We start from the raw sequence: 12,315 nt of genomic DNA on the forward strand, positions 1-12,315 counted from the left end.
TGAAGGCTGGGAGGCTTCTTAGGCTGCTTGAGCTTTTATTTTTTAAAAATAATATTCACTTTTTCCAACTACATTTAAAGACAATTTTTAATAATCATTTAAAAATTTTTTTGAGTTTCAAATTTTGCTCTCCTTTCCTTCCCTCTCCATAAGCAATTTGGTATAGGTTATATATGTGCAATCATATAAAAAAATTTCATATTAGTCATGCTGTGAAAGGAAACATAGATCAAAAGGGAAAAAAACACATGCCCCAAAAGAAAGTGAATATAGTATGCTTGAATCTGCTTTCAGACTCCATCAACTCTTTCTCTGGAAGTGTATGGCGTTTTGCAATAGGAATCCTTTGGAATTCTCTTGGATCATTATGTTGCTGAGAAGAACCAAGCCATTCATAGTTGATTTGTCACACAATGTTACTGTTACTGTGTACAGTGTTTTCCTGGTTCTGCTGACCTCACTGCATCAGTTTTTATACATCTTTCCATGTTTTTCTGAAGTCTGTCTATTATTTCTTATAGAACAATAGTATTCCATTACATTCAAGTATCACAGCTTGTTCAGCCATTCATTCCCTAGGTGATGGGCATCCCCTTGTTTTTCAGTTCTTTGCTGCCCCCAAAAGAACTGCCATAAATAATTTTGTACATTTTTAGGTTCTTTTTTCTTTTTTATGTTCTCTTTGGGATACAGACCTTGTAGCTGGGTCAAAGGGTATGCAGTTTGGTTGCCCTTTGGGCATAGTTCCAAATTGCTCTCCAGAATAGTTGGATCAGTTCACAACTCCATCAGCAGTGCTTTAGTGTTCCAATTTTACCACATCCTCTCCAACATTTATCATTTGCTGTCATATTAGTTGATCTGATATGTGTGAGGTGGTACCTCAGAGTTGTTTAATTTGCATTTCTCTAATCAGTTGTGATTTAGAGTCTTTTTTCACATGACTATAACATAGCTTTGATTTTTTTTTCATCTGAAAACTGCCATTTATCAATTGGGGAATGACTTGTATTCTTATTTTGAAAAATGAGGTCTTTTTTAGAAACACTTGCTAAAATGATTGTTTTACAGTTTGCTGCTTTCCTTCTAATCTTGATTGCATTGGTTTTGTTTGTGCAAAATCTTTTTAATTTAATATCAGTTATCCACTTTACATGTCATAGTGTTCTTTGTCTCTTGTTTGGTCAAAAACTCTCGTCATCAATCTAACAGGTAAACTAATCTTTGCTATCCTACCATTTGTTTGTGATATCACTCTTTATGCTTAAATCATGTGCCCATTTTGACCTTGGTTTCTTGGTATATGATGTAAGATAGTGATCTATTTCTAGGTTCTGCCATACTGTTTTCTAGTTTTCCCAACAGTTTTTTTTTTTTTTCAAATAGAATGTTCTTATTCCTGAAACTTGGTTCCTAGGCTTTGGGACTCTTGGACTAGATCTGTCTCTATCTGTTCTTGGTATTTCTTTTAGCAGAGTTCATGTTCCTCAGAAGGCTGGAATCAGACCCTCTGCTAAACTCTGAGTCTGGGTTTCTCCGTGTCCTTTCTATGCTGTTTGCTGGCTCTTTCAATCATCAAGCAGGACCTGGCAAGTCTCATGGAAAGGCTAGCTTTTTTTTTTTTTGCAAGGCAATGGGGATAAGTGACTTTCCCAAGGCCACACAGCTAGGTCATTATTAAGGGTCTGAGGTCAGATTTTTGAACTCAGGTCCTCCTGACTCCAGGGTTGGTACTCTATTCACTGCACCATCTAGCCGTCCCGGCTAGCTCTTTTTTGATTGGACTTGGTAAGCCCTGGTCAGAGAAGTATCCCCTTTTTGTAAGAAGAGGAACTTTTCTTAAGTCTTTCATTTTTTTTTATTGTTCAATTTTATAATTTCATTGTGTAAGGAACTCCTAAGGGGATATTCTCTCCACCAACACAAACAACAATTCTGCAACTTCAGAGCCTTGGAAAGTTTTCTGGGGCATTTAGATCCCCCAACCAATCTGTGTCAAAGGCAAGACTTTCAGGTCCTCTTGACTAAGACAAGTTCTGTTACTCATGATGCCATCTACACAGTATTTTTAACTATTCCTTAAACAATAAAAATTAACTTTTCAACTCTGTAAAATAATCATGAGAAAAATTCCTAAAATAGACTCATTTTATCCTAAAGCCCCAGGTGAATGCCCTTTCTTAAATAACTGTATGTCTGGAATAGAAATGTATTTTAAAAAAAAACCTTGTTTTATTTTTAGTTCCAATTTCTCTCCCTCTCCTGCCCATTGAGAAGACAAGAAACACCAAAACCCATTACATATATGTATAATCATTCAAAACAGATTTCCTTGTTAGTCATGTTCCCAAAAAATGAAAGAAAAGGAGGAATGAAAACCGTGCTTCATTCTTCCCTCTGTGGTCACCAGTTCTCTATATGGCGGAGGTTAGAATGTTTGGTCTTGACACCTTCCTTATTGTGGCTGGTTCCAGTGTGTTGCTCACTCACATGTCTTTCACAGTTGACTACCTTTCCAGCATTGCTGTTGATGTGCAAATTGTTCTCCTTTTACTTTGTGTCAGTTCATACAAGTCTTTCCAGGTTTCTCTGAAACCTTTCATCATTTTTTTTTTAGTTTTTTGCAAGGCAGACGGGGTTAAGTGACTTGCCCAAGGCCACACAGCTAGGTAATTATTAAGTGTCTGAGACCGGATCTGAACCCAGGTACTCCTGACTCCAGGACCGGTGCTTTATCCACTACCACCTAGCTGCCCCCCTTTCATCATTTCTTGCCATCACATTAGCATTCCATCACAATCACATACAATGTAATTTGTTAAGCCAGTCCCCAATTGATGGACATCCCTCAGTTTCTACTTCTTTGTCATAATGAAAAGAGCTGCTATAAATGTTTTTTTTTTGTCCTTATGAATATCTTTCCTCTTTCTGTGATCTCTTTTATGTTAGAACTCAAATAACGATATTTGCTGGGTTAAAGGTATGCCATGTTTTATAGTTTTCCAGAATTCTTGGACTAATTCACAGCTCCACCAGCAATGTATTAGTGTACCTTTTATCCACATCTCCTCTGGTACTTGTCATTTTTCTTTTCTGTCATCTTAGCCAAACTGATAAGTGTGACATGGATCCTTTTTGCTATTTTAATTTGCATTTCTCTATTAATGACTGAGAGCATTTTTGAATATGACTATCGATAACTTGAATTTCTTCCTGAAAACTACTTATTTGTTTCCTCTCTCCTTTTGTCAGTTGGGGAATGCCTCCTCTTCTGATGAATAGACATGGATTTTAGAAATAGATTTGTCAATTGTTAGCCATGCAGTGAGATTATCAATAGCTGTTGTGTCCTAGAAATAATAATATGTGAAGTTTCATAGGTGACTTTTAGATACATGTATTAAAAAGGGAGATGTTTGTACTTTATATTCCTGATTTTTTTGGTCTTAAATATTCACTTAAAAATTCCAGTCATGGGGCGGCTAGGTGGCATAATGGATAAAGCACCAGCCTTGGAGTCAGGAATACCTGGGTTCAAATCCCACTTAATAATTACCTATCTGTGTGGCCTTGGGCAAGCCACTTAACCCCATTTGCCTTGCAAAAAAAACCTAAAAAGAAATTCCAGTCATTCTCCCCTTCCTGAGCTCAGGTCTTCTGGCTCTATGCTCTTTCCCACCTTTGAGGTTGCCCCAGGGCTCACTTCGGGGCCACCTCCTGCACCCCAATTGGATGGAGCCAGATCGGCCCTCACTGCTCTACACCAGTACTTGGGTGCTTCCCCAGTTTTCAGTCTTAAGCATAACACTGGGGACACACAGAAAAAAAGGAAGCTGCCCCTCCCTATGACTGTCAGCTTCTGTGGTCTCTGGGTGGTTCCAGATCTTGATCTCCACTCAGACCCTGGTAAATCTTCCCTGGATTATTATAATAACCCCCAGATTGGTCTGTCTTCCATCTCTCCTCTTTCCAATCCATTTTTTGAAAATTCTTTCAAAATTTTGCATCTTAAAGACCAAGTAAAACAAATATTTCTGTCTGTGTAATAGAACATAAAAAGAGGATTGAGTTTGAACTGCAGGTCTCTGTGGTATACTGCCTACCTTCCTTTCTAATTATAGAATCAAATCATTATGTGACTTTGAAAGCTGCCCTGCTCCTATCCCCTCCTGCTTCATGTCTCTTCGCTCCCTTGTCAAAGTGATCTTCCTAAGGCACAGCTCTAACCAGGGTCCATCCCCCTCCCCCCTGCCCCCTTCCCTCCAAAGAGTGGAAGTGAGGTGACTGGAGTCAGGACGACCTGAGTGCAAATCCAGCCTCAGACACTCCTAGCTTGTTGGCTTCAATTTCCTCAACTGTAAAAAGTGAATAGAAGCAGTGTCTGCCTCCCAAAGTGGTTGTGAAGGATCAGAAAGCAGAATTGTAAAGTGTTCACTTAACCCAGGGCCTTGCTCAGAAAGAAATGTGAGCTAGTGGTGAAAAATAGTGCACTTGGGTCTGCATTCAGATCCCTCTGGAGGTGGGGAGAATTGTCTTGCCTGAGTCCTTTAGTCTTGTCTTGGATTGTTTTATTGCTGAGAAGAGCCCAGACATGTACAGATGCTCTTTCTCCTTCTCCACCTCTTTGCAGCCTTTGACACTGTCATTCACTCTTTTCTCTTGGATATTCTCTTTCTCTGGGTTTAGTAGGATTCCCTCTGTTCTTTGTCAGGCTTCTTTGCTGGATCTTCCTTTAAGTCTCATCCTAACCCTTTCTGATGATCTCACCAACCCTTATGGATTCTATCACCATGCAAATGATTTTCAGATCTACTTATCCACCTCTCTCCAAACCTCTAGTTCCCCATTGGCAATTGGACATACTGAACTGGGCAGCTAGTGGGGAAGTGGATAGAGTGTTGGGCCTGGAGGCAGGAAGACTCCCAAGTTCAGATCTAGCCTCAGATACTTCCAAGCTCTGTGACCTGGGGGCAAGTCACTTCACCCTATTTGCCTCAGTTTCTCATCTGTAAGGTGGCCTGGAGAAAGAAATGGCAAACCACTCCCGTATCTCTGATGAGTCAAATATGACTGAACAACAACCATATTGAAATCAGTATTTCCTCCAAGACCACATCCATTGTTTTCATCCCTTTCTCTATTCACTTAACCACTCCTTTTGTTCCCCCAATTTTTACACAATTTTTAGTTTTGCAAAAATGTTTAATATTTTTAGTCCCTATAGCAAGTTCTCAGTATCTCCTAGGTCTTTTCTATATAATGAGCATGATTGCATTTGAAAACCTTTGCTGCATTCATTCCACAGCTATATTTTATCTTCCCTCAACTGAAAAAAAGATAATCACATTTTCAAAAAAAAATACATCCTTTCTCCTACTCCTGTGAAGAGTCCATGGTTCCTATTCCCCCTTCTAAACCTCATTATGGATTTTAAATTATTTTGGGCAGTCCCCAAAGCTTTCATTATAATGCACGTATCTGAGTGAATTTACAAGCTTTTCTTTTTTTACTTAATGAATTTATGACTACATTCTTTTTTTTTTTAAGTTTTCAAAGATCGTTTTTGGTAAGGTTTTGAGTTTTGCATTTTTTCTCTCTCCTTCCTCCCCCCCTCCCCTTCCCCTGACAGAAAGCAATCGAATATAACTTGGTCACTATTTGGGACAGACCCTCAGCCCTGCTCATGCTATCACCGGTTGGTTGCTATCTTGTCTCAAGTCTCTCCCCATTTCAGTCCATTGTCCACTCAGCTACCACTCCCTACTCACTAACCTTGAGTGGCTTCCTATTAGCACCAGGATTCCATTTAAAATGCTCTCTGGCCCCTTCCTACTTTTCCAGTCTTCATTCACATGACTCTTTTCTAGGTTCTCCACAGTGTGATGTGGCTCTGGCCTCCTAGCTGTTCTGGCACATGTTCACACGCATACTTCTCATCCCTGTGCCTTTTTTTTTTTTTACTGGTTGTAGGCCATGCCCAGAATGTCCTCCTTCTTCACTTCCATCTCCTGGCTTCCTTCAAGGCTTGACTAAAATCCTCCCACCCATCTCTCCCCGTCTCTTCCTCTACAGCCCCCTCCAGCTGCCCGTGATTTCCCTCAGATTCCCTCCCAAGTACTCTGGAGATAGCTTGTGTTATGGAGTTGTTTGCATGTCATTTCCTCCATTAAGACATGAACATCTTGAGGGTAGGTACTGTTAGGGATGCTTTTTATTTGTTTTTTATTATTATTATTATTATTTTTAGATTTTTCCAGGCAAATGGGGTTAAGTGACTTGCCCAAGGCCACATGGCTAGGTAATTATTAAGTGTCTGAGTTTAGATTTGAACCCAGGTCCTCCTGACTCCACCGTGTCCCCTAGCCGCCCCTGATGCTTTTCATTTTCATGGAGTCTGATGCATTGTAAATAACATATTCATAGTTGATGATTGACTGGTTTTCTGACTTTTCTCAATGCTCTTATTTCCTCTCTTCCCGTTCCTCATCTCAGGTTGCGCCTCTTTCATGAAGCCTTCCTGAATGGACTCACCCTCAAATTATTAATGAGCTTTTCTTCCAGTTGTTGTTAGTCATTTTAATCAAATGTCAATTTTTATGGCAGATACACTGGAGCGGTTTGCTATTTCTTTCTTTGCTATTTCTTTCTCCAGCTCATTTTCGATGAGGAAACTGAGGCCAATTGCCCAGGGCACCTAGCTAGGAAGTGTCTAAGAGTGGAATTGAGCTCAAAAGATGCCTTCCTGATTTCAGGACTGGCCACTGTATCACTTGGTTGCCCTCCTCAAGTTATCTTATTTAAATATATCCTGGGTCCAATCTCATCCCTTACCCCTCTAGTAGAATGTAAGTCAAATATTGTCTTTGTACTCCTAGTATAGTTTCTATTACAGAGAAGACAATTAATTAATGTGAATAAAGTGGATTCTGGAAAAAGAAAGTTAATTTTATTTCAACTATAGATAACAAAATAAAGTGGGGTTTAGCTAAATGATGAAGAAAAAAACTCATCATTTCTCTGTTCTCTTTCAGAGTTAAAAACTTGATGATAACACTCACTTGAAAGAATCACTGAACATCCAAGAAAACAAAATGGGGACTCCTGGTTCTGGAAGGAAGAGAACTCCAGTAAAAGATCGATTCTCTGCAGAAGATGAAGCTTTGAGCAACATTGCTCGAGAGGTTTGTGAATTTAAAATCCTTACCAGTGTACTGTCAGACAAATAGAGTGGTTGTATTCTGAAAACTGGAATGTGTTCCTTGGAAAAAGACTCTTGAGAGATAATGAATGGCTCCCAATGCAGTCCTTTTGCAGTCACTATGTATTGATTGTCTTCTCTATTATATTGATTGTCTCCCAGGCTCCCTGGGCTAGGATGCTAATCACAAACAGTTCATTTCCAAGAATACTGCTTTGGAATAAAAAATGGCTCCCTTTTTTCTGAAAGGTAATTTTCTACTCTTCATGAGTGATTTTGTATTTAAAATGCTTGTTCTAATTAACTGCAGTTTGTATTTTCATATCAGTAGTTCAGATTCATTTAATGCAGGCAGACCACAGCTTCAAAGATGTTTTAGGTGAATTCCAGAAATGCTCATCCCTTTGCAGGCTGAGTTACTTAAAACCTAGTCAAAAGGGGCCCAAGTGTTGTAATCCCCTGAGCACTGACCATTCCTCACCACTCAGCCTCTCTAAACTGGAGTTCTTGGTCTGAAGATCTGGCTCAGGAATATTTTCATTGTAGTCTTCACTATAAGAGGTTGAGGAAAGCCTTTTCTAAGGCAGGTCAGCAAACAATTTCTATGACTTCCTAGTTGGTAGGATTGGCTTCCTCTGAGAATGCATTGTCTTTCCGCTCATGTTTAAGGTACTGCAATGAGATCCTTGATGATGGGTGATCACTAGCCCTTTGGTGCCTAAGGTCACAGAGTGGGGGCAGGGGGGGAGGGTTGTCTTGGAGATTTGGGATTTTCACTGGCTTGGAAGTTGCTGATAGCACTAGTTTAATGTGGCCCATCCTGTGTGATGCTTGCCTAGATCCACCTCTCCAAAGTTCCATGCTTTGATCTTGACCTGGTTGGAGACCTGGGCTCTTCCTCCAATTCTCTGGAAATCATGAGGATACCAGTGTCACTCTTGGGCTGTCCATTGGCAAACCCTTTTTCTCAACACATGACCAGACCCTTTTTTTTTCCTTGGATAATATCCTTTCCTCCAGTTCTTTTTAACTCCTAATTTATTCTGTGTTGGCAGTTTGCTCTTGTCCCCTGCCTAATAATCATTTTAAGTTTTGTGGTAATTGTAGAGACCATACCTATAGAATATTGATACTAAAAAGATGGGCGAGCTTTGTTTCCCAGAGAGGTTTGATGTCATTATCAGAGCTTTTGATTTCCCAAAGGCAGTTCGACTACTGCTGTTTTATCCTCTGCACTGTTTCTCAGTGTTCTCAATAACTCCTATGAGGTCAGTTATCATCTCTTTTCTTAGAGCTATAGGATCTCCTACATTCCAGAGCTCCATCACCAGCTGCCTAGTGGTTATCTCCAACTGGATGTCCTGGTGACATTTCACATTCAACCTTGCCAAAACAGAACTTAATCTTCTTCTCCCCAAATCCTCTCTTCTTCCTCACATCTCATTTTCTCTTCAGGGCATTCCCCTTCATCCAGTCATGACGGTTTACAAGCTTGGAGTCGCCTTTGACTCATCTCTCCCCCTTGGCCCTCATCTCCCATCTGTTGCCAACCACAGTCATTTCTGTTTTGGGCACATCTCTAGCATTCATCACCATCTTTTCCCCTCATAGGCAACAACTTCAGCTCCTGATTCAGCTCAGGCCTCAAGCCTCTTTTTGACACAACTGCCAAAATGGGTTTTCTTAAAGTTCTTCTGTCTCTGGCCTTCTCTTGCTTAAGTTCCATTAGTTTACTTTTTTGCCTCTAGGATAAAATGCTTCCTCCTCTCCCTCTTTTTTTTTTTTTTTTTTTTTTTTTTTAGTTTTTTGCAAGGCAGATGGGGTTAAGTGGCTTGCCCAAGGCCACACAGCTAGGTCATTATTAAGTGTCTGAGACCGGATTTGAACCCAGGTACTCCTGATTCCAAGGCCGGTGCTTTATCTACTGCACCACCTAGCCGCCCCTCTCCTCTCCCTCTTTTGAAAAAGCCCTTCACAACTAGAGTCTGACCTGTCTTTACAGATTTCAGGTTTTTACCTTGCTCACTTCCATGTACATCTCTGTTGTGGCCAACTAGATCTGCTTGCTGTTCCCCATGCAGCCCCCTCCCTTCTTTGCATGGCTACTTCATTTTGCCTCCTACTTTTTTCTTAGAAGCTAAAGCCCATTCACATCTCCGCTCAAATGCTACCTTCTACCTTCTAGCAGCTGTGTCCAACTCCCAACCCAATCCCAACAACTTATACTTTATTGGTAATATGGGTTACATTGTAATCACAAATAAATATTAAATTCCATATTCAATGCTTGATAAGTTTTCGTTGGTGATGTGGCCTAGAAGAGCTACTAAAAGGTTAGAATCTCTAGGAGGCCTGTCTTGATTTGCTCACGTACACTGGAGAGATTTTTGGTGGTTAAATAGTTGAAATGCATTTAAAAAGAAAATGGGATAGTATCATTTAAGAACACATTGAAAAATATTTTACATGTGTTTGCTGTCATGGGACATTTCTGGCCACATTTGTTTCCTAACCAAGAATTTGGATGGGAGCTCTCCAGAAATGCTAATGCTGATTTGCAGTTATTTTGTTCAGATTTCTGTGGAAGGATGGGGACGTCATGGCTTTCCAGGATCCTTCTCAGGGTTAATAGAATTCATGGCTGTCCCTCAACTAAAGTAGTTTTTTTTAGGCTTGTGGCTTCTCTTAACACATCCATGAATAGCCAAGCAGAAGATGGAGGATAGTTCTATTTCTGGACCAAGTGATTTTTAGTAAATGAAGAGAGCTGCACAGAACTTGGCCTTGGCAGGCCTTGATTGATTACTAGGTTTCCCATTCATCACCTGGAAATCAGGGCCCTGCCCCCTTTGACTTCCAGTGACTATGGATATTATGGGCCTCAGCTATAAAAGAGCTTTGCCCAGGGGATGCCAACAGCTGCTCTTTGTGTTTTTATTTGGATCTCCAGAGCTCCAGTGAGACCAGGGCTGCTTCACTGGGAACAGGAGAGGCACAGATCTGGTTACTCTCTAGTTGACATTTTAAGTACTACACCACTCTGAGGTTTAAAGGAATCCTATTTTTAAAAGACCTGCACTTTCACACATGTAGATCAGATGCTACAAGGATCCCATCAGCCAAAAAACCTTTATCAGAGGCCTCCTTGGGGTGAGAGACTCTGCCCAGGAAACAAGTAGTCCCCCCCCCCCCCCAAGAGCTTCCCTTGTGGAGGCTGCAAAAGAAGTAAGGGAGGAGAGGGACAGAAACATATGGAAAGAGTACCAGGCTCTTTGAGAGGGAGAGTGCATGCCTCTGTTGTGATTAAGAAAAACCTCTGAGTACACAGGGATCCTTGAGCTGTGCCTTGAAGAAAGGCAGTCTGAGTCAGGGGAAGTGGAAGTGCCTTGTGGGCCTCAGGTAGAGCCAGTGCAAAGGTGGAGACGGGACATGCCCAGGAGCGTGTGAAGCCGGATTGTGGAGTGTGATTGTGACTGGCCTGGGGAGAGTGTGGTGCCTGCTGGAGAAAGGAGGGCTTTCAGAGCCCAGCAGAAGAGCTTACTGTTGAGTCTAGGGAGCCACCGGAGTCTATCAAAGGGGGGATGAGCTAGCCCAGTGGGCGCTGTGGAAGCTGCCACTTGGTCCGGGACAGCGAGAGCCAGAAGGGAGCCTGGTTGGAAGGCTGGGAGATGAGGAGCCTCTGCTCCGTCAGGGTAGAAGCACATTGGCTTTGCCCATTGTTCCCAAGCTGCCCCATAGCACACTTGTGCCTGATTCCACCTTGGACCATTGCTTTTTGGACCTAAAGTTTCTGATCACTTTCCCCACAGTTCTCTGGGCTAACTCCACCTTCCCAAGCTTCTCTGTCTCTTCTGCTATCTGGTGGTGGGAGGCTGGGATGGTGGTACGGGGAGGTCCCCAGGGGTCCCCACACTTCCCTGGGTGGAGAGTGGCAGGTGGAGGTGGGGTCTACTTTTTTTTTAGAAGGATTTTATTTATTTTGAGTTTTACAATTTTTCCCCTAATCTTGCTTCCCACCCCCACCCCCTGAAGGCAGTCTGTTAGTCTTTACATTGTTTCCATGGTATGTATTGCTCTAAGTTTAATGTGATGAGAGACAAATCATATCCTTAAGGAAGTATAAAGTATAAGAGATAGCAAAATTACATAATAAGATAATGGTTTTTTTTTCCTAAATTAAAGGTAGTAGTCTTTGGTCTTTGTCCAAACTCCACAATTCTTTCTCTGGATACAGATGATATTGGGGTCTACACTTTTTCAAAGGAAGTCACACTCCCTTCCCCGCTTCTGCTTGGGTATGGCTCATATCTTTTTTTTTTTTTTGGCTTGTATCTTTTCAAGTGGACTCATTTTGGACTTTCCAAGTGTAGCCTTCAGGCCACAAACAGTTTCCCCTCTCTTCCTGGCCCCCAAGTGATCTGGGAAGCCCATTTTTGTCATTTTGGTCACACGGTGAAGATGTTTTCTGTTGATTTCCTTGGAGTCTTGAGTCTTCTGAACTTCTGTTATCCATGACTTGTGGCCGTGTGTCTCTTCTGAAAGAATATTGGTTTGAAAATGATTGAACCAGCTAATATAATAAAAAAGTGACAATTCTACCAAAACTAAACTACCTGTTTAGTGCCCTACCAATCAAAATTCCAAAAAATTACTTTAATGATTTAGAAAAAATTGTAAGTAAATTTATATGGAGAAATAAAAAGTCAGAATTTCCAGTGATTCAATGAAAAAAGTGCAAAAGAAGGTGACTTAGCTTTACCAGATCTAAAATGACACTATAAAATCATCAAAACTGTCTGGTATTGGCTAAGAAATAGAGTGGTGGATCAGTGGAACAGACAAGGTGCAATAGCAGGAAATGATTATAGTAATTTGCTCTTTGATAAACCCAAAGTCCAGCTATTGGGATAAAAACTCTTTCTTTGATAAAAACTGTTGGGAAAATTGGAAGTTAGTATGGCAGAAACTTGGATTAGATCAACACCTCACACTCTATACCAAGATAAGATCCAAATAGATACAGGATTTAAGACATAAAAAACAATATTATAAGCAAACTAGAAGATCAAGGAGTAGTTTACCTGTCAAATCTATGGAAAGGGAAGCAGTTTATGACC

The 12,315-nt window shown here is 40.9% G+C and overlaps 1 protein-coding gene across 22 annotated transcripts in view; it reads left to right on the plus strand.

The window, feature by feature from the left end:
- LRRFIP2 (LRR binding FLII interacting protein 2) overlaps nt 1–12,315 on the plus strand; it is a 94,121-nt gene that overhangs the window by 19,315 nt on the left and 62,491 nt on the right. For 21 of the 22 annotated variants that reach the window (XM_074199073.1, XM_074199082.1, XM_074199087.1 and 18 more), the window contains exon 2: nt 7,032–7,181. In XM_074199073.1, the coding sequence (XP_074055174.1) occupies nt 7,092–7,181 (90 nt within the window). In that variant the 5' untranslated portion in view covers nt 7,032–7,091. Of the gene's footprint in view, nt 1–6,164; nt 6,189–7,031; nt 7,182–12,315 lie in introns of those variants that run through there. The other variant, XM_074199074.1, reaches the window with a different exon arrangement.

Source organism: Macrotis lagotis, chromosome 8 (assembly GCF_037893015.1).
Source record: "Macrotis lagotis isolate mMagLag1 chromosome 8, bilby.v1.9.chrom.fasta, whole genome shotgun sequence".
In the NCBI taxonomy this organism is placed as follows: domain Eukaryota; kingdom Metazoa; phylum Chordata; class Mammalia; order Peramelemorphia; family Peramelidae; genus Macrotis; species Macrotis lagotis.